This window comes from Jaculus jaculus, chromosome 19 (genome assembly GCF_020740685.1).
Source record: "Jaculus jaculus isolate mJacJac1 chromosome 19, mJacJac1.mat.Y.cur, whole genome shotgun sequence".
Taxonomy (NCBI): Eukaryota; Metazoa; Chordata; class Mammalia; order Rodentia; family Dipodidae; genus Jaculus; species Jaculus jaculus.
The window spans coordinates 5,512,479-5,532,579 of NC_059120.1; the positions used below are offsets into that span (position 1 = coordinate 5,512,479).

Genomic DNA, 20,101 nt, shown 5'->3' on the forward strand with positions numbered 1-20,101 from the left:
TCTGTCTCTATATCTTATTCCATAAAAAGACTGATTTATAAAGCATATTCCCCAATCCAGCACCAGATAATACTGGAGATAATTACTATGCCTGCTTAGAATTTAAGAGCAATTTCCTGAGCACCACTTGTAAAAGTGAAAGAACGTTCGTGAGGACAAGTGCTGGTCAACTCCATGCTGGGGGAACGGGAGGAATTGTGATGCTGAGCCTACTTCCCAGTGTGGGTTTAAATACCGGTCATGTTCTCCTTGACGTGCCCACAGAACCATCCACGAGATTTTACCACTGGGATATATATGCAAGCTCTTTTGTAAGTGTCATTGCTTAGGCTTTTAAAAAAAAATTCTTTCTTTACTCATTTAGCTTTGACTTGTATACATTTTTTTAATTTTAGCTGATTTAATAATGCATAGTTAGAGAGAAATGGAAAATTTACATTAATCTAGATGTTAAAAAATATCCCAGATATTTGATAAGGATAAAGAGGTGGGTTTGTTAAAAAAAAGGAAAGAAAGCAAAAAAAAAAAAAAAAATGAGTTCTGTGTTTTTAGCTTTAAAAAGTAAAATGGCAGACAGGTATTTCTTATCTAAATCTTTATTAGAAGAAAAACCATATATGCAATGAGTAACAACAAATCTTATTAAATATTAAACACCTTCGTTATCATAGATATTTAGAGGATAGGTTCCTAATATTTCTGCACAGCAGAAGCATAGTAATTACCAAGCTCAATATGACAAGTGCTCATGTGAACTTTTTGGTATAAAATTGTCTAAAGTCACATTCAAACAAATGTGATCATCAATAACTGTTAGTAACTTGATGGATTCTTAAATATCTTATCAATTTTTGTTATGGGACTGACAGTCTTTTAGGGTGAATACTTTTACATACTCTCACTTTAACAATAGCAGACAGAATCAATTTTCCTTAAAGTTAGTCATACTAAAATATTTAAAACTAAATTAAATTGCCCCTATTTCTATTGGCACAATTAAAACTAATGCTTCATATAAAAGTGTTAGAAAGTGAAATGAGATCTAGAAGAAGTTTTGATGGAAACACACAGTCATTTACAATGGAGGTGATTGGTACTTGACATCTGTGAGAACTCATTGGGGGTAAGTTTCTTTTTGTAATTTTTACCAGGTTTCTTTTCCAGGATGGATAAAACACTGAGGCATGTAGTCTTATACCTGTTGGATTTTTAAGGAACTACTATTAAAAAGACTACATTTTAAAATTGTTCTTTCAGTTAAAAAAATCCAAGTGTTCCTTTTCTTGCAACTCGTACAAATTCATGACTGTCCGCTAGGCACAGGGGGATAGCTGACATGACAGACTGTAGTCTCACCAGTAAGTGAGCAAAGCACACAGTGAGATCAGTGGTATCCAGAAGGCAAGAGGAAAACAAACGCAAGACTTGTAAATCACTGAACATCACAGGTTTTAATTGTTTTTAAACAATGCTTGTAAACTTGCCCACAAAGGCTGGGTAGTGTTAGGAAGCCAGTAAGGCACTTTGTCATAGAACCGGGCAAAGGCTGGATGACTGACAATTTGACCAACAGGAAATGGTCTCTACTTAGACACAGCCAAGACTGGAGCAGGTGACTTTGAACTGGTTTACCGTTAAATGGGAGTGTGTGTGGGGGGGGGGGGGGGAGGGCAAGGTGAGCTTTAAAAAAATTTATTTCACTTATCTGTTTTCCCTGCAGAAGTCATTACATTGCAATCTTAAAAAATATATTAGGAGCTATCAAGTTAAATAATGTACCCTTCATCCGTCTAATAGTTAAAAGAACATGGAGACGGTAGCATTTTCAGAACATCCAAGCCACGCCATTTAAAAATGAATTACAAAGCAAGGGATCTGAGTATAAAAACGTTCCATGTTATTAACAATTCTCTGGCGACTTATGATGGCGTCGCATCTTACAGTGTAAGCTTTGGTATAAACACAAATGCAAATCAACAAGGCAGTGGAGTGTCCCCCAGCCCACAGCACTTATGAGGGGTGTTGTCACAGCAGAGGAGGAAGGGGGACCCACCACTGCAGCTCCACAAGTGGGCTCTTCTACTTGTGCTCCTGTTCCCCTTTCTGCTCCAATAAAATCTTCAACAGAGATGGGCTCACGAAATAGGGTCTTGATGAACTGCCTTCGTTTCTTTCTAAATCGTCCACTAGGGAGAAGAAGGGCAGACAGTGAGAAGCAATGTCGCCACCTGCTGCCCACCTGCTCACAGCAATGCTAAACGCCTCCTTTCAAACAGCACAGCCCGGCAATGGTGTCATTGTAAACATGAGGTGTGAGGAAACAGTCAGCCCTTGTTAGCACACCAGTAAAGTCAGATCTCATTGCGTGTCCCACATCAAATTCTGCCAACACTGCATGTCTCTCCATGGAATGACTCTGGAAATAGCATTGATCTTCGCTTTTCCAGTTTACTTCCCAAATGACCGCACTGTCTCAGAGTCGTTTCTGTTTGGTGAACAGTGTGGATGGTGCAGCCTTGAAGAGATAGATGGCTTTTAAAAATGTTACCGTATAGAATCGCCAATCCTTCCATGGAAGATTTTGAGAAGTATTGCTCTTTCTTTTCTTCTGTTTTAATTGCTGTGTAAGAAATGGCTTCTAAACTTCTCAAATACAATACTCATTTTTACTCTATCCATGCTAATTACACACAGAAGTAATAAAAGGACATTTTTTTCCTGACAAGGAGTGAGTTGTAAACAGACAAGCAATTTCTTACATGCTGGTTAATTCAAACAACTTCCAAATTTTGATGTGTCAAAATCATAGAACTTTGTACCAAGTCACACAGCGACCCACATAGAAATTCAACATTTTAAACCCTCCTGGGTAAGGCATGGACATCTGTAGTTATCTGTAGTTACTAATGATTGTAGGTAGAAACCACCGTTCTATTACATCTTTCTTAAGACCGTTGTAATGTTGAAGAAATGAAATAACATTAAAAATTCAGGAAATGGTCACTGCATATGCTTCAAGGAGAACAAAGGATTGAGCCAAACAGTATTTCTGGCTAGAGCAATCTCAAGGACACAGGCCAAGAATGTGGTGGCCATCGTGGGGGTCCATGCTCTGAAAATCTCCTGCACCCTTGCTTCCTGCTATGCAGCTGCCATGAAGTCACTATGAATCTAGGACCCTATGCTTCCGGTTAAGTAAGTGGATTAGCATTCATATTAATTTATGACACAATGATAAAGATTTTGACTCTCTTGGATGTGTTTGGACCACATTCAGATCAACACGTTTCATTGTCAGTACACAATCCTTATACACAAGCTTTGTGTCAGAGCCAAAGGACATCAAAAATCCCAAGCTCTTTGGGGATGGGTTTTGACACTTGGTTATATCATACATCTTTTAACATACAGGTCAGGCAGGCAAGGAGTATGTGGGTCTGAGTTCTGCTCTGCTCTGAAATGCAGGATTTAAGCCAGGGGCTTTTGTCCTAAGCATGCAGGGAGAGATTCCCCTACCTGAAACACCTACCCCATGCAAAAGTACCAGATGTGGTACCCAACAGAAGGCCAGCGATCTTTTCCCTAAAATCTGAAGGGTCTTATCTGTTCTCTTTCCTCACTGAAAGTTGAACTGAATTTAACCCTTTCACAGACCAATGCCATATAATCTCTTCAAAAGAAATGTCCACACAGATCTTCTACATGGTGGAAATAGGAAAGTCAGGTGAGGAGCAAAAGACTTGAGCAATCTCAGTTGTGGTCTGAATATTCTGTGACCAGAGTGAAGTTCATATTATTGGAAATGATATACCAAAATTTGGATTTGACTTCAATATAAATATCATTTCACTAAAACAGAATGGACTGTGAGAGTTCCAAAGCTGCTTTTACTCAGAGATGCTATTGATAGAATACGTGGGATACTGATCTACATGTTTGTTGTGGACTTAATTCACTTCCTGGCACATACTTTCTAGATAACAATCAATACACAATCTGTTTAGAGAGCTGTCCACTGGCTTCAACAGTGTACACATAACCATAGCACCATATTTACAAATTTATGCTGGTTACCTATAACTCAATATTTTATGGCTAACTGATTACACACTTAGTGTTTTCAAAAACTGCCTGAATGTCCTTTACAAATATACACTTATTAAAAAAAAGGAAGGCCATCCAAGTACTGCTGTAAGAGCAGCCTGCTGTGTTATAAAAGTTATTAAAACACTTCCAGCTACAGGTCTTTCAAAATGTTTGACATCAACCCTTTGCTCCTCAGCTGGGACCTCAGGCTCAAAAATACGTTAGGTCCCAGAGGCCAGTGACATCAGATGCCGGATGCCTTGAATAGCACCAATTGCTAACTTTTTAGAAATAGCACGGACATGTCACAGGACTCAAAAGGAATACTTTTGAGTCACAGTAGCCCTAATTTACAAAAGGTTGACTTCAAAGAGAATGGCACTGTTGGGAGGAGCATTTCTACTCTTTCGGCTTGCGGGGAAGCTGACGCCTCAGGGTGAGAATCCTGTGCAGGTTAGGGGTCACGAAGTAAGGTTTTTCTGCAGATCCGTCATTTCTCTCCAAATCTTCACCTGTCCATCAGCAGCCAAAGCAGGGCAAAGGAGGAAAATAGCAGAAAACAGTCACGCACATTTTTATAAATGGGAGAGTCAACAGGAGAAAAAAAAAATCAGAGAAGTCCGTGTTGGCAAGTCAAATATAAGACATATCAGTGCTGATGTGGAAGCAGGTAAGAAGCCGGCCGGCCGGCCCCACCAGCAAGCGCGGCTCCTTCCCGTGCCCCCTCTCAGACAGGCTCCCTTTAGACGTGAACTACTAGGGGCATCCCTGTCACTTGAAGGTGCTACCTTTAAATCCTCACTTTAAGTCCTCACTTCAGAACCTACAAATCACATGAACCACAGCTTCGTGGTACATGTAAAATAATAACTAAATGCAGAGTTTAATTCTTTTTATTTTGGGAGATAAACTGGCACTCCTCCTGCCTCAGCCTCCTGAATGCTGGGATTAAAGGCTAGAACCATGTTTCAGGGCAGTGCACACAGTAACCTGAAGGTGAAGAAATGGAAGGGCGGGGGTGTGGAGGGATTGGGGTGGGGGGCACAGGAGAGGTTATTAGGACCTGCATCTTGTGACAACCTGTGCAGTTCTCATCCCTCTTAATCAAAGTCCTCTGCCCCAAACCCTCAGGATCTGCCTCATGCTCTACTTGAAAGTAAATGCCAGTGTTCTCTAACGTCTGAAGCATATGAATCCACTTCCTTGCTTTACTTGGGCTAATATTAAAATGATGGCACTTTCACTAACCCACCTACTAGGTGGTTGGTACAAAGGCACCAGAAATATACTGAGAAGCAAGGAGAAGTCTCCTAAAATTAAATTTCTTACAGACACACACAATTCACAGCAGACAGTCTCTATGCTATTTGAAGAGATTATTGCTTTAGTCAGATTTTATACCAGACCTAAAAATGACTGTCATCACATATGAAATGAAAATGTAAGGACAAAATATGATAGATACTGCAGATTGTTGTGTTTTTTTAAAAAAAAATTGTTTACTTTATTTATTTATTTGAGAGTGACAGACAGAGAGAGAAAAAGAGGGAGAGGGAGAGGGAGAGAGAGAGAGATTGGGCGTGCCAGGGCCTCCAGCCACTGCAAAGGACCTCCAGATGCATGCTTCCCTTGTGCATCTGGCTAACGTGGGTCTTGGGGAATCGAGCCTCGAACCGGGGTCCTTAGGCTTCACAGGCAAGTGCTTAACTGCTAAGCCATCTCTCCAGCCCAGATTGTTGTGTTTTATCCCTAATTCTATTTCTACTGAATATCACCCATCACATGTCTATATCATTATTGCCCTGGAGGTGCCAGAATTATCTGATAATATTAAAAAAGATGCTTTGCTTCTGTAAAAAAAAATTTTAAGTGGCAACCAAGAAAATAGATACAGAAAGATATATTTAAAAAATTATAGTCCCAAACAGTCAGATTTGGTTAAAGATATCAGTAAAGAATGATTTCCGGGCTGGAGAGATGGCTTAGTGGTTAAGGCACTTACCTGCAAAGCTTAAGGATCCAGGTTCAATTCCCTAGTACCCACATTGTCAGATGCACAAGGTGGCTCATGTGTCTGGACTTTGTTTGCCCTGGCTAGAGGCTCTGGCGTGCCCATTCTCTCCCCCTTCCTCCTTCCCTTCTTCCTCCCTGCCCCCCTCTGCCTCTGTTTCTCTTGAAAAATAAATAAATAAATAAAATATTTTAAAAACAAGAATTATTTCCAAACTATGATGTTACACATCTGAAATGCAAGGGAGGAAATGCAACTCCGTCACCACGTGGCCCACCTGTGCTTCATTATCGAAGACACGAGTCTCTGAAGAAAAGTAGTCAACATACAGTGCACTTCACAAAACAGATCTTGTCTCTGACTTTTAAGATGTTTCAATACATATGGTTGGAAGATTTCTCATTGCTCAAACTGGAATTAAAAATCTATTAGCTTACACTTCCAAACACTGGAAACTAACAAATTCTCGATAATCCCAGTTATAAATTTTGAGATGCGTGTTCAGTAATAAGACTAAGGAAGATTACAGAGACATCTCCATGTGTGCTGTGTGTGAACGTTTTAGAAAAAAGGAGTCTGCAAAGCCTGAAAGCCCCGCCTTGACACAGCTGAGCGCTCCTTTATGTCTGCACTCCTTCCCACCCCATGTCAACATGGAAGTTTGCTCACAAGATATTTTCTAACCTTTTCTTGAAAAAAATTAGAGGCATCAGGAAAAAATTAAACCCCCTGGTTCCATTTTTACCAGATGAAAAACTAACCAGTACATAATTTTTTGTGATTTATTTGCCCATTATTGAAAGATGATTTGAACCTGTTTTTTTTTTAAAAAAAAAAAAGTCATAATTAATCAGCTCTTCTTCTGACCTAGAATGAAGTTGGTTCTATAGGTTACTTAAAAAAAACTGTTATTAGTTTATACAATAGCTGGATTATGCAATACACATTTTCTCTGTTTCTCTAAGAGCCATGTGCCAAAGAAATATCTCTGAGGTGTGGCATGTGGAGAACACGTTCTGCTCTTTGCACTGCTGGCATCACTTCTCAAGCTCTCATAAGAGGGAAGGAAAGATCAAAGACTTGTAGTAAGACTGCTTTTCTGGGCTACCTTAGATAAGATGCCAACACGCAGCATCCTTTCTGTGTAAGCTGTCCATTCCCCACAAGGGCACAGCATGCAAACCAGTGGCATGCACTCTCGGGAAGTGTTTGAACACTCCTAGGTCCCTAAATGGATCCAGACACTTCCCAGGCGCTTTCTTCTCGGAAGCCCATCCAGTCATCCTACGGCATAGTGTGAATTGGCCCCGGGTGTCTCTGAAACATTGCCACTCTGCCTTTTCTGGGCTCTATGAGGTCACCTCAAAGAATCTCCAGAACCCAGTTCTTCGAGCCCAGCTATAGCCTTGGTACTGTTCACAGGTACAATTAAACGTTTGGAAAGATTAAGAAATTAAAGACAATTCATTCTAGGACCACACCACAAAACATGAAATTCATTTTGCTAGATGACTGTCTTGTGCTTTTGTGAACTCCATTCTCAAAGCCATTATAATTCTTCTCTTTAAGCTTTCTATTCTTATCTATTTTATATTTTACTTGATTTTATTCTTAGCTAGCACACAACAGAAATTTACTCCTCTCAGTTCTGAGGACAGGGAGAGTATTAAGAGTATTAAGAATTATCTTCAAACACAATGTTTTAGTTGATTTTCCTTCCTCTCCTCCCTGTACCTTTCCCCTTCAGTTTACATGTCACAGCTCTTTTCACTCTTCCCTCACCCCGCTTGACATTACATTTTTCTCTATGTAGTTTTGTACTTTCCCCAAAGCTTCATGGAGGTATATCTGCCCCAGCTTTATTGAAATATAATTGACAAATAAAAATAGTGAGTATTTAAGGTATATAATGTGTTGATATATATATATATATATATATATAAATGTATATGTATATGTGTATATATTATGTGATGATTAACACATTCAAGATAATTAACACATCCATCAGCTTACCCAATTATCTTTGTGTTTGAGAGTGTATGTTCTGAATATTTATGATTTCTTACAGCAAATTTCAAGTGTACAATACAGTCTGACTAATTATGGCCACCATGCTGCAAGTTACATCTCCAGATCCTGTTTAGCTTGTAAGTGCCTGCATCTTCTCATTTTCCTCATCTCTCTATTCCTGGTCGCCATCCTCCTCTCCAAGTCTGGAGGTTTTAGATTCCACATGTGAGATCATGCACATGCGTGTCTCTGACCCTTGCTCATTTGTCAGACATTAAGAACTAAAGAGCACTATGCAGTGATGTCTCCTTCCAAATAAGCACTGTTTTGTGGTTACAGCCAGGTCCCAGAAAATTTCCAGGCCAATTGGGTCTTCATCTCTTCATCTTTCAGTTATCCACAGAAAGGACAACCATGTGTACGAATACTTACAGAAGCAGATGAAAATGGTTTCAACACACATTGCATAGACACTGAAGAACCCATGAGCAATGAGGTAAGACCCCAAAACGACAGTCTGTAAATGGAAGAGAAAAGAACCACTGAGCCATCAACTCTGTGCAGAGTAATAAGAATATAAATGAGCCATGCAAAAAGACAGCTTTGGAGGACTCTACTGTGAATGAGTGTGCTAAAGACCCCCGTATTTTAATGACAATGTGTTTGTGTCCTTTGTCCTCATGTCCTTTGTCCTTACCTGGGCATTTCTCATTGCTGCTCCCAAATGCCTACCCAAAGTACCAGTCTATGATCCTGTAGCAGTAGAGCAGAAAGGAACAAGAACACCTGCTGCCCAGGAACTCTCAGGTTAACTCTCTGCACCTCCTTTATGACAAGGGCAGTAGGAAGAGGCCTGGGAGAGTTAGTGTGTTCTAACCACAGGCCTGAACCTAGGTCTTCTCCCGCGGCTCCCCCATCCCCACTGGTTGGGAATGTAGTGAGCAGCTGCTTCTTGACTAGGAATAGCCTTCACTGTGGGGAACCATGGCATCCAGGATGACAAGTCCCACATGGGGTCAGCTCATGGCTAATGGCTGCTTAGGGCCCCGCCACTGTCTGTAGCGACAGCAACAACTGCATCAAGGGTCGCCACCTCCTACTGCCCTGCAAAGCCTGCCTCATTTCCTCATCAGTGTGTCTCGGGAGAGAACTTCCTAACAAATGCTTGCATGGGATCCCCTATCCGAGCACATAAAATCAACAATGTTAGCTGTCTTCATGACTTCTCTTATTTTCCCCTTTTCTCATTTATGTTTACCCTCTTTGATAAATCATGAAGTCACAAATTCTTACATTAAAGCCACAATCCCCATGGGGTGGAATTTGGAGGGCTAGTTAACTCTCTATGCGAGGACCAGTGCCCTCGTCAGGAGAGACACGTCAAGGAAGCTTTCTCCTCCCACTCTGTGAAGAAGTTGCAAAGTGTTCTCTGCCCAGTGGGGAACATGATCTCCTTAGAAGGTGGATCCTTCCACAGTGTGATGAGCCCTCCCTGTCCTCAGAACTGAGAGGAGTAAATTTCTGTTGTTAAAGCCATATATTCAATGGTAATTATGTTACAGCAGCTCCAACTGACACTAACTCTTACCAGCAAAGGTACCCAGTAGTAATTTAAAGATGTTGGTCCTTCTACAATCACTGACAATCTCTGTGTGAAGAGTAAGAAGGCCAGGAGCCCTACATTGAAAAGATAGAACATGTATGTGTTTCTAAATGCATACTTTTCCAAACATCCCTTCAACCTCTCAATCTTATTGTTATTGCTTACCTATCAGTCCAGAAACCAGAAGTTTTCCTAGGAGTAATATGAAGTGTGTAACTTCATCTGTAACTGCAACTCTGAGTATCAGGAAAAAAAAACAAAGTAGAATTTTATGTTTTAACCATATTTGGCATTTGAAATTTGTTGGCATTAGTAACTCATGAACTTATTGTATCTTTGGTGAACCTTTATTTGGCAATAGCCAAATGCAAGCAAAAAAGTAGAACTGGGATGTGACATTCTGATTTATTTCCCGTGAAGTAAACAGAAGAGGGACTTGTAGGTTCTGGGGTGTTGTATACTGGAGGTGCTGTGTGGATGTGGGGTACCCTGAACTGGAGGGGCTGTGTGGATGTGGGGTACCCTGCACTGGAGGGGCTGTGTGGATGTGGGGTACCCTGCACTGGAGGGGCTGTGTGGATGCGGGATACCCTGCACTGGAGGTACTGTAGGGCTGTGCGGTACCCTGCACTGGAGGTGCTGTGTGGATGTGGGGTACCCTGCACTGGAGGTGCTGTGGGGCTATGAGGTATCCTGATGTGGAGGTAACAGCCTCCCTCTCAGTCTCCCTGCCCTGAGTTCTATAGACACCGTGTAGTGGTTTGGATGTGGAATGTTTCCCCACTGACTCATGTATTTGAATATTTAATCCCCAGTTGGTGGCACCTTTGGGGAAGGTTGTGGACGGAACCTTTGAAGGGTATATCCTTGATGGAAGGAGTGTGCCGCTGCAGGCAGGACTCGGGTGTGACAACCCAGCCCCACCTGTCACCCTCAGCTGGCTCTTACTACCTCTTTCTGGCTGATGTGAAGACGAGAGATGTGATGTCTGTCTGTCTGTCTGTCTGTCATGCTTTCCCTGTCATGATGAAATTTCCCCTTGAAAATCTGAGCTGGAAATAAGCCTTTTTCTTCCACAAGCTGCTTTTGGATTGGTGAGGGAGAGTGCAATGACCGCGGGGGGGGCGGGGGGTGAAGACCAAAACCAGGACTTGTTTGAAATGTACCATAATGAAGTCTAATTCTTCTTATGCTAATCAGTAAATAAGACAATGCTCATGTCCAAGCAGGCTGCCAGCACTTCAGATAAGGACACTGCTGCATGCAGCACGAAGGTTCACCCCATCGCCTACTGCCACGCTCACCCGGACTGCTTACTTTATGATGTTTCTCATCAGCAGATGGAAAGCATCTCTCGTTGACCTGCAGAAGTTTTTGCCATAGATTGCAATCTGAGGAAGACAAGCAGTGTTCTGGTTAGGGCCTAAGGACCATCCGTCCAGCGATGGGAAAATAGCGCCACTGGCGATTTCACTTCTGACTTTACACTGGCGCCCTCTTCCTCTTCCCAACACTGGGGTGTGTGGCGGCCGGAAACCATGTGTCGTCAGGTCCACGTAATGCACAGGGTCACTGACTCCCGGGCACTTGTTACATGCTGGACTCAGGCACTGGTCTGCCTCAGGTCTTAGGGTGAGGGTTCCTGTCTCTGAAATGTGTTGGCTACAGTCTGTGGTTGAGTGGATTAAAAATTGCTTTGACATAAAAAAAAAATAACAGACCCAAGGAAATCCTTCACCTTTCATCGCACTGGAATGAGCAACTGAAAGAACATGAAGCTCCTACTGTGGGGCATGAATGAATATCTGCCTTTCCAGGACTATGTGAGTCACTTATTCCCAGACCCTATGTGATAATAAGCAAGTGTCCTAAGATAACAGCTTCTAAACGTTAAGAAAATTATCATTTTATACCCACTATTAAAATAACTCTTTAGGAAGCTGGAGAGATGGCTGAGCAGTTTGCCTGCAAAGCCAGAAGACCCAGGTTCAATTCCATAGTACCCACATAAAAGCCAGATGCACAAGGCAGCATATGTGTCTGGAGTTTGTTTGCAATGGCTAAAGGCTCTGGCATGCCCATCCTCTCTATCTGCCTCTTTCTCAAATAAATAAATAAAATAAAAACAACTCTTTAGAAGTTGCCATATTCCCACAAGTAAAAGTAATGAAACATTACCAATGCCCACACGGTTTAACACAGCTTCATTGAAAAGATCTGACCCTTCCTTAAAATTTTGTAAATCCTAATACCGGATAGTTTCTTCTCTGAGCAAAACACAAACCACATGTTTTTCTCCCACTGTCAGATACACAAATTCATTTTCAATCTAATACATTATTAAATGTCCAATACAAACAATGTCTTCATTCTCCAAAAAGATATTGAAGGCAATAATACCTCAGGAAAGAAAGCACAGCCCCAAATCCATAGAGCATGTTCACAAATCCTGCTGCTTCATAAAAGTTCCCCCGGGGGTTTGGGAAAGGCTCCATCAGTAAAGTGCTTGCCTCACAAGCATCGGAAGGTGATCCCCAGAACCCACACAAAAATGCCAGGTGTGGTGGTACATGCTTGTAATCCCAGTGCTGGAGAAGTGGAAACAGGCGGATTTGGGGGGTTCATTGCCCAGTCATTCTAGCCTAGTTGGCAAGCTCCAAGCAAATGAGAGACTTTCGGAAAATAAACTGTGTGGGGCTTAGTACTTAAGTGCCCTTCCTGTGCAAGCATGAGGGCCTGAAGAGATCTGAGACAACCTGAAGTTTGAAGTTCTAGAACCTACATGAGTAGCTGGGTGTAGACATGTGCAGCTATAACTCCAGGAATGCAGAGGGGCAGAGAGCTGGGAATCACCAGAGCTCACAAAAAATAACAAAAAACAAAACAAAACAACAACAACAAAAAAAAAAAAAAAAACAGCAAGCTCTGGGATCAGTAAGAGACTCTGGCTCAAATATAAATGGACAGAAGAATGATGGAAGCCAGTGGTGCGCATGCCTTTAATCCCAGCACTTGGGAGGCAGAGGTAGGAGGATCTCCGTGAGTTCGAGGCCACCCTGAGACTACTGAGTGAATTCCAGATCAGCCTGGGCTACAGTGAGACCCTATCTCAAAAGAACAAACAAACAAACAAAAAGAACGATGGAGCACCAGATGATCAGTTCTGGCCACCATAGACATCACATCCTCACATGGGACACTGGAAGGGCACATATACATGCACACACACACACACACATGCACACGCACACATGCACACATGTGCTCACACACCACATCACAGATGTGGCACACATACACAAGAACAGAAAAGATGGATGGCATTCTGAAAAACGATACACAAGGTCATCTTATGACCTTCATTTGCATGTGCCCAGCACTCACACACATATGCACACCCACATAAACCTGTAATAAATGCTCTGTAGGTGGCCAGGTAGGCATAGGGTTGGGTCTATCAAGGAGCAGCATAGGAAATACAATAATCTACTTACCATGATGTAGGCATTTCTGTTTAAAAACTTTACCATCTTTTCCAAACACCAGAAACAACACTTCAGGCAGCATTGTATAAATTTAGAAAGACTATTCTGGGCCCCTTTAAGAAGAAGGTATTGAAATCTATTAATGATTTGCAACACAATTATATTATTCAAATTAAATAATATCAACATTTAAAGTAGGATTTAAACTCTTATTGTGGCAATATATGGCATATAAAATTTGATACCGTAACCATACTTCAACATGGAATTTAACAGCTTTGGCACATTTACAATACCCTGTAAGCATCACGACTATTTTCAGAAATTTTTATAAGATTAAATAGAAATTCAGCAGTGACTCATTCCCATCCCCTCCTACAGCTTCTGGTAGCTGGCATTTACCTTTAGTCAGCACTAATTTACCTCCTGCAGGTACCTCATATGTGTGGAATGATACTAACTGTAATCTCTAAATTGCTTATTTCACTTAGCAAAATGCTTTCAAGGGTGACCATCCTATTCCTTTTGAAAGCTAATATCCCACTGGATATATATAATGCATTGTTTATTCATTCTGCCATCGGAAATTTGGTTATTTTCTACTCTTCAACTATTGTGGACAAAGTTCTATGGATATTGGTGTGAACTGATTTCTGCTTCAACTCTTTGAGTTTAAATCTAGAAGTGGAATTTCTGGGTCAACTGAAAATGTTTCAACTTTTTAAGGAGCCACCATAATTCTTTTCCCTAAGTGGTGATACCTAAATATAAAGAAGTTTGAGCATGGACGGCCAGACCCCACTGCTGAAGACTCCAAACACTTGGGTAACAGAGTCACTAGAAATCCTTCTGGAGGTAAGCTGAAAGCCTCCTCCATGTAGACCAGCTGACAGAATGCTGGAAAAAGCTAGGTTGCATGCAGTTCAATGGGAGTAAGAGAAATCACCAGTGAAGATATCCAACAGTGGACACTGCAAGCTCTACATTTGGCTAGCCAGGCCAAACAAGCCAACAGGTACAATAGTATCATGTCTGCTATGGGGGAAACCAACCACTCTCTAATTGGACTGGAAGCCTGCATGGGAAGGAGTACATGCCTGATACTGAAAACTTGTGACAGGGGTAGTCATGAGCCCTAAGAGTGTAACATCCGCTGATGTCTGGCTAAATGTATACACTGTGCTCACCAAACTGCATGGTAAGCACTTCTCTTAATGTCCACACCCATATATTAGTGCTACTGTCACTTTTGGTTAGAGAACCTTCTCTTTTTAGATGGTGGTGACCTTGAGATGATTCAGAAAGCACCATGGTGCTGAGAAGTGACAGAGGAGTGCTCAGCACTGAAACATCTCTATCACACCTTCCAAGGCTCCGAGCCCATTATGGAAGAGGTGGTAGAAAGAATGTAAGAGTCAAAGGAAGGATAGGACTCCTTACAACATGCTCCTCCAGACACAAAATGGCCTGGATATTCATGACCTTGCAGAGCCTGACACTACCTACATAAGATCACCATAATAGGAAGAAATGATCATGACATCAAAATAAAAGAGACTGCTTGAGAGGGGGAAGGGGTGTGATGAAGAGTGGAGTTGCAAAGAGGGAAGTGGGGGGAGGGAATTGCCATGGGTTATTGTCTATAATCATGCAAATTGTCAATAAAAAATTAAAAAACACTAAGGGTTATCATTTTTAATGTTCCCATCAATGAAACACCTTATCTCTCCCACCATCGAAGTCTATTCATTCATTCAGTAAATATTTCTTCAGTTCTAAATATAAATCGCAAAGAAGTCTGAGCAAATACAGTGCTTTTCCCTGGCTGCCCTTGCTCCTTGCTGTTGCATCTCCCATCCCTTGTGGACATTGGAACCCAGCTTCACCAGCTTCCTGACACAGACGAAAGAGCAGCAGCAGTCCAGGAACCCTTCAGGCCTTCAGCATGAGACTGGGACTGCTGAGGAACCCGGCCCTGTGGACTGAGCAGCTACCAGGTTCTCAGCGTCTACAGCCTGCAGACAGCCATTGCTGGACTATCCAGCCCATCTCATATTGGCCAACCTAAGAGGTCTCCCTTTCTAATATGTATTCACCCTACCAGTTCTAAGCCTCTAGACAGTCCTCTCCTAACTAATCAACTGCCACATTAGCCACAGGTCCCCTCCCACCCCACTGCATCTCATCCTTGTCACAGAAGCCAGATAGATGGAGAATAGTTCTGGAATCTTACTTTTTAGTCGGTTGTCCAGGTATTCTAAGATTATTTTAAACATTTGAATTAATGCAAGGATTAAGGATCCATATGCCAGAGACCCTGTGTGATATCTGAACAAAGATAAAATGAGAACAAGTGATAAGGTATCTGTACGACTACCAGGCTGATACTTCCAACAATTTCCACAGCTAAATGGAATCGGCAGACAGAAAAAGGCTTTTTACACTTTCTTATTAAAATTGATAAAAATCTCCACAGAGGGTTTTAAGCCTCTTATCTAACCCATAGTCTGTTCTCAAAAAGTAGGATTTTAGATTAGATCAATAAGGACATAGAGCCTAGTTAATTTTTAACATATTATTTGGTGTCCCCATCTCTATCCCTTCCCATCTCAAGTAACTTATGAAACTGAGACAGATATTGGCCTGAGTAAAGGACTGGAAAACTCTGCCAGACAAGCCAATAAGCACTCTTGTCACAGTTCTCGTTCATTTGTACCTTACCCTCAAATTCCCTAGTCAGGATGAAATGACAAGAGCACTCAGCGCAGCTGAGGAAGCGGCTCAGGTGTCACACAGAGCTTACCGTATGGCTCTTCCAAATGCAGTAAACAGTGGGTATGGTGGGATGTCATCGGGTTTCTTCATGGCCCAGTAATAACTGGCAAAGGCACCGGCTAGGGCACACTGACCCAACGCAACAACAAAGTTGACAAGCCAGAGAAAGACAAACAGGTTGTACACGTGGAAGGTGGTGATGTATTGATAGTAAAAGCTCTTTCCTCCATAGAAAGCAAAGTTACACAGAGCCCCAGGGCAGGCTTTGGGAACATCTGTGGTATTAAAAATCTGCACTCAGAAAACAAAGAGTATATGATATTAAATATCATTCCTTTCCCTTTTTTATATCCCCTGTGTGCATGTCCTGTTTTTCTATCATTACCTCTGGCTGTTCCTCTTTAATTTTCTTTTAGAATTTTAGTTTTTTCATTTATGTATGTATGGGCATGTGTATGCATGGACACGGTGTGCATGGAGGTCAGAGGATAACTTCCAGATATCTGTGCTCTTCTTCCACCTCCTTCGAGATAGGTTCTCTTGCCACTGCAAACATGCAAATCTAGCTGGCCCGCAATTATCAGATTCTCCTGGCTCTGCCCCCCGTTTTCATAGGCATGTTAGGCCCACAGACAAATGTACCACTTTGCATGTGGCTCGACACAGGTGCTGGGGAATCAGACTTGGGTCAGCAGGCCTCAGAAGAGCACTTCTCACCACTGAGCCATCGCCCCAGCCCCCACTCTATCAATTTCTATCACATCAGTTCAATTGCCTATCATATTAATTTCTAAGATCAGTTAATAAGCTCTGGAAAATATCTGATTTTCATTCTGATGGCCATCACTGTCTTACACTATATTTTCACATTTTTTTAGCATTTTCCTTGAACACACCAGCCTCTTGAGTCTGTGATAGTGTAAGTAAGCTCAGAAAATAATGGCAGTGCTTGCTCCCCTTCTGTTCAGTCTTCAAAGTTCTCCTGCTGTGACAGGTTGCTTGTAAAGGGCAGCCCATTGTCTCGTGTGTTTGATTAAGACTCATAATTCCCAGATGACAGAACCTTTGTGAGGTGGATCCCTGATGGAGGAGGTGTGTCACTGGGAGCAGCCTTGAGCTTTATTAGCCCAGTCTCACTGGTAGTCACTCGCTAGCTCACCCTTGCTGCTGCCGCTCAGCTCATATGACTAGATGTGATGATGCCTAGCCTCTGCTCGGCCATTACTCCACCATGTTGAAACTCCCCCTCAAAACTGAAAACCTGAAATAAAACCTTTTCTCCCATAAGTTTTTTCTTTTTTGGTTGGGTGTTTTGTCCCAGCAGTAACAACCAACCTGTCCTCTGTGTCTTCCCATAATCACCCTGTATCAGCAGCACAACAAAACACAGCAGAAGTTCTGCACTGAAATAGGAAAAGGAAAAAGTATTTTTAACTTACCTGTGGGTCACAAATTTTGTTTGCATGTACACATGACCCCTCTGGCACTATAACTTTGTATACAGGTACTCCTGATGTAGCCAAGAAACTGAATGAACTTGATTAAGGACAATCTATTTTCTAATAAACTGAAGATCACAAATGAGACAAACATGCAGATAATCTAAGATCATGGAGACATTAACTTCAAAAAGCCTAATATTTTAGTGATGCATGTGTTTTTTTTCAAGCCTATATTAACATCACATGGAACAGCTGGACCCAATGGCCCCTAAAACCAGTGACATATGTAGGTGCTTTCACATGTTACTAAATTGATGAAAAAATTAGATCAACCTACATAGCCTTTTTGAGAGAAAATTAAGTAAGACAATGGACATAGTTTCAGAGACTTAGAAAACAACCCAGCTTTTTCTTTAGGACATGCCTTGTCCTCCCGGGGACAGAAGACACGAGAGTGCAATGTGGACCCAAGAAGGCGTAAGGAGATCTGTTAGCATTGAACAGGGAGGAAGGATGAGGATGGGAGAGTCAGGGGCAATTTTGAGTAAAGTGCAATGACGCATAGGTACTAGAATGTCAAAATGAAAACTATTATTTTATATGCCAACTTAAAAATAAAAGAGGCCAGTTATTGAAGGATACACAGCTGTCACAACCCAGTAGGAGATGCAGATCGAAAGCAAAATGAAAGTCAAAAGTGGATATATTAATGTGCTAGGCATGTATCCAATGGCTCTGAAAGAAAACATCATGGAAATTCAAACTGAAAGTCGAGGCAGAATTGAACTTGCTCAGTTTGATTGTTGTCTGTTGAAACTAGAAGCCTTAGACTGAATTCTAAGAATAGCAATAGCAATCACTGTTTTTTGTTCACTGATCATGGGGCAGATTCTGACTTGCCATTAATTTTTATTCATTTGTTTGCTAAAGTAAATTGGGGTGTTTCGCCAATGCTCATGCGTGACCTCTGCCTCTCACATTCTCCCCTCTGTTAACTTGCACCTGATTCACAAAGCTTAAAGGCACTGGAGTTATATGATCTCTGCCTTTGCTTAGATTCCTGGAGGTCTAGAGCTGGAGAAGACCTTCAAGAGCTTATGCCATGGTGTGGACTTGGCTTCCTGACTTGGGAGTCTGTGTGCTGTACTCAGAGTGGGTCGCTAGCCTCTGATGAAGGCACCAAGGAAGGAAGCTTACTTCTATGCAATGCTGGTTATTCCATTTTCTTAGCAAAGAATTGGATAGCACTTTCCCTTTTGCCCTTTTGTAACTCACATACACTAATTTCTGGGGAAAAGATGTTCCCTCTTATTGTTTCACATGACTTATCCTTTTGAATATTTTTATTCATTTGATTGACATTTCCCCATAGGCCATGGTTTATAATGTGCTCCTTGAGCTAGTGGAGTATTCCTAGAAACTTCTTTTAAGTGGTTGTTTTAGTATATGACACAGGATTCAATATGGTGCTGTTCGATATACCACAGAAATCCTCTCATACCCAATAGGCTGACATGCATGCCTTCATTCCCTGCCTCACTATCTGGGCTCTGCTGTCCTCTCCTTTCTACATTATTCTTACCTAAATAAATTACTGGGATCCTCAAATGTACTCTATAGTAACAGACCCATTGAATTCCAGCCTTGATTTTTTCCTTGAGTCATCTGCCAGCCTGTCAACGTTGCACAGATCACACACATATGCATGTGTGCACACATACACACTGAAGGGCCTCGAAAGTGGGGAGAGTTACAGTGAGCTTCACAACGGTATACTGTCTAGGAAATAAGCCCAGAAAATCAGTACTTTTCAGTGGATAATGATAGGGTGTTGGTTATCGTGGGAGAATGAGAGAGTTTAACAAACAGCCTGTTAACTGTAGAAACCACTGGCTTCAGGTGCCACTGTTATTATTATAACCATCTGGCAATTTTGTTAAAATGGTCCTTAAAAACAATTAAAAATAATTTGGTTTGGGTGCTTAACAACTCAGGTCTCATCATTTCATATAGAGAGTATGATCTGTGGGCTTCCTGGAAATGTTTTTCTACCTTTTTCATGCATTACTCAGAAGTTTAGAGTACGTGTTACCACTACCCTTTGGAATAGACTTGAAATTATAGGTGTTATAGCTTCCCATCATGAATTTAATGAAATATTTAATGTTTATTTTGTAACATTTTAAAATAAAAAAATGGCTCTGGGTACTAAGTGTTTCTAAATGACGTTGTTTCATATACAAATCGTATAGTCAGGTACTGTTGGAACCAACTGTTCTGTCCTTTAGAAAAACTTGTTACTCACAGACAAACAGCTGATTCTATAGAACCATGGCAATTTAAAGTTCTGTGAATTATCTCAATCAGCAACATTAGTAAATGACCCAATGTGGAAATAAAATAACCTATGATGCAGATAACATGGACAGGGAACAGTTAATTTCACATGTGATCCTCCTAACATATACTTCTTGTTTAAAAATGTCAGTGCAACACCAGGCGGGTGGCACACACCTTTAATCCCAGTACTCAGGAGGCAGAGGTAGGAGGATTGCTGTGAGTTTGAGGCCACGGTCAGACTACCTAGTGAATTCCAGGTCAGCCTGGGCTAGAGTGAGACCCTACCTCGAAAAACCAAACAAAATAAAATGTGATTGCAAAGACTAGACAGATTCTACCCTATTCT

The 20,101-nt window shown here is 41.5% G+C and overlaps 1 protein-coding gene across 5 annotated transcripts in view; it reads right to left on the minus strand.

Moving 5' to 3' along the window:
* Positions 1-1,432: 1,432 nt before the first annotated feature.
* Slc44a5 (solute carrier family 44 member 5) overlaps positions 1,433-20,101 on the minus strand; it is a 270,243-nt gene continuing 251,574 nt past the window's right edge. For 4 of the 5 annotated variants that reach the window (XM_045138867.1, XM_045138869.1, XM_045138872.1 and 1 more), the window contains 10 exons: positions 18,058-18,150; positions 17,413-17,500; positions 16,002-16,264; positions 15,432-15,526; positions 13,208-13,311; positions 11,031-11,104; positions 9,879-9,949; positions 9,699-9,787; positions 8,543-8,627; positions 1,433-4,598 (listed from right to left, as the gene is read on the minus strand). In XM_045138867.1, coding sequence (XP_044994802.1) covers positions 4,486-4,598; positions 8,543-8,627; positions 9,699-9,787; positions 9,879-9,949; positions 11,031-11,104; positions 13,208-13,311; positions 15,432-15,526; positions 16,002-16,264; positions 17,413-17,500; positions 18,058-18,150 — 1,075 coding nt within the window. In that variant the 3' untranslated portion in view covers positions 1,433-4,485. The remainder of the gene's footprint in view (positions 4,599-8,542; positions 8,628-9,698; positions 9,788-9,878; positions 9,950-11,030; positions 11,105-13,207; positions 13,312-15,431; positions 15,527-16,001; positions 16,265-17,412; positions 17,501-18,057; positions 18,151-20,101) is intronic. The other variant, XM_045138870.1, reaches the window with a different exon arrangement.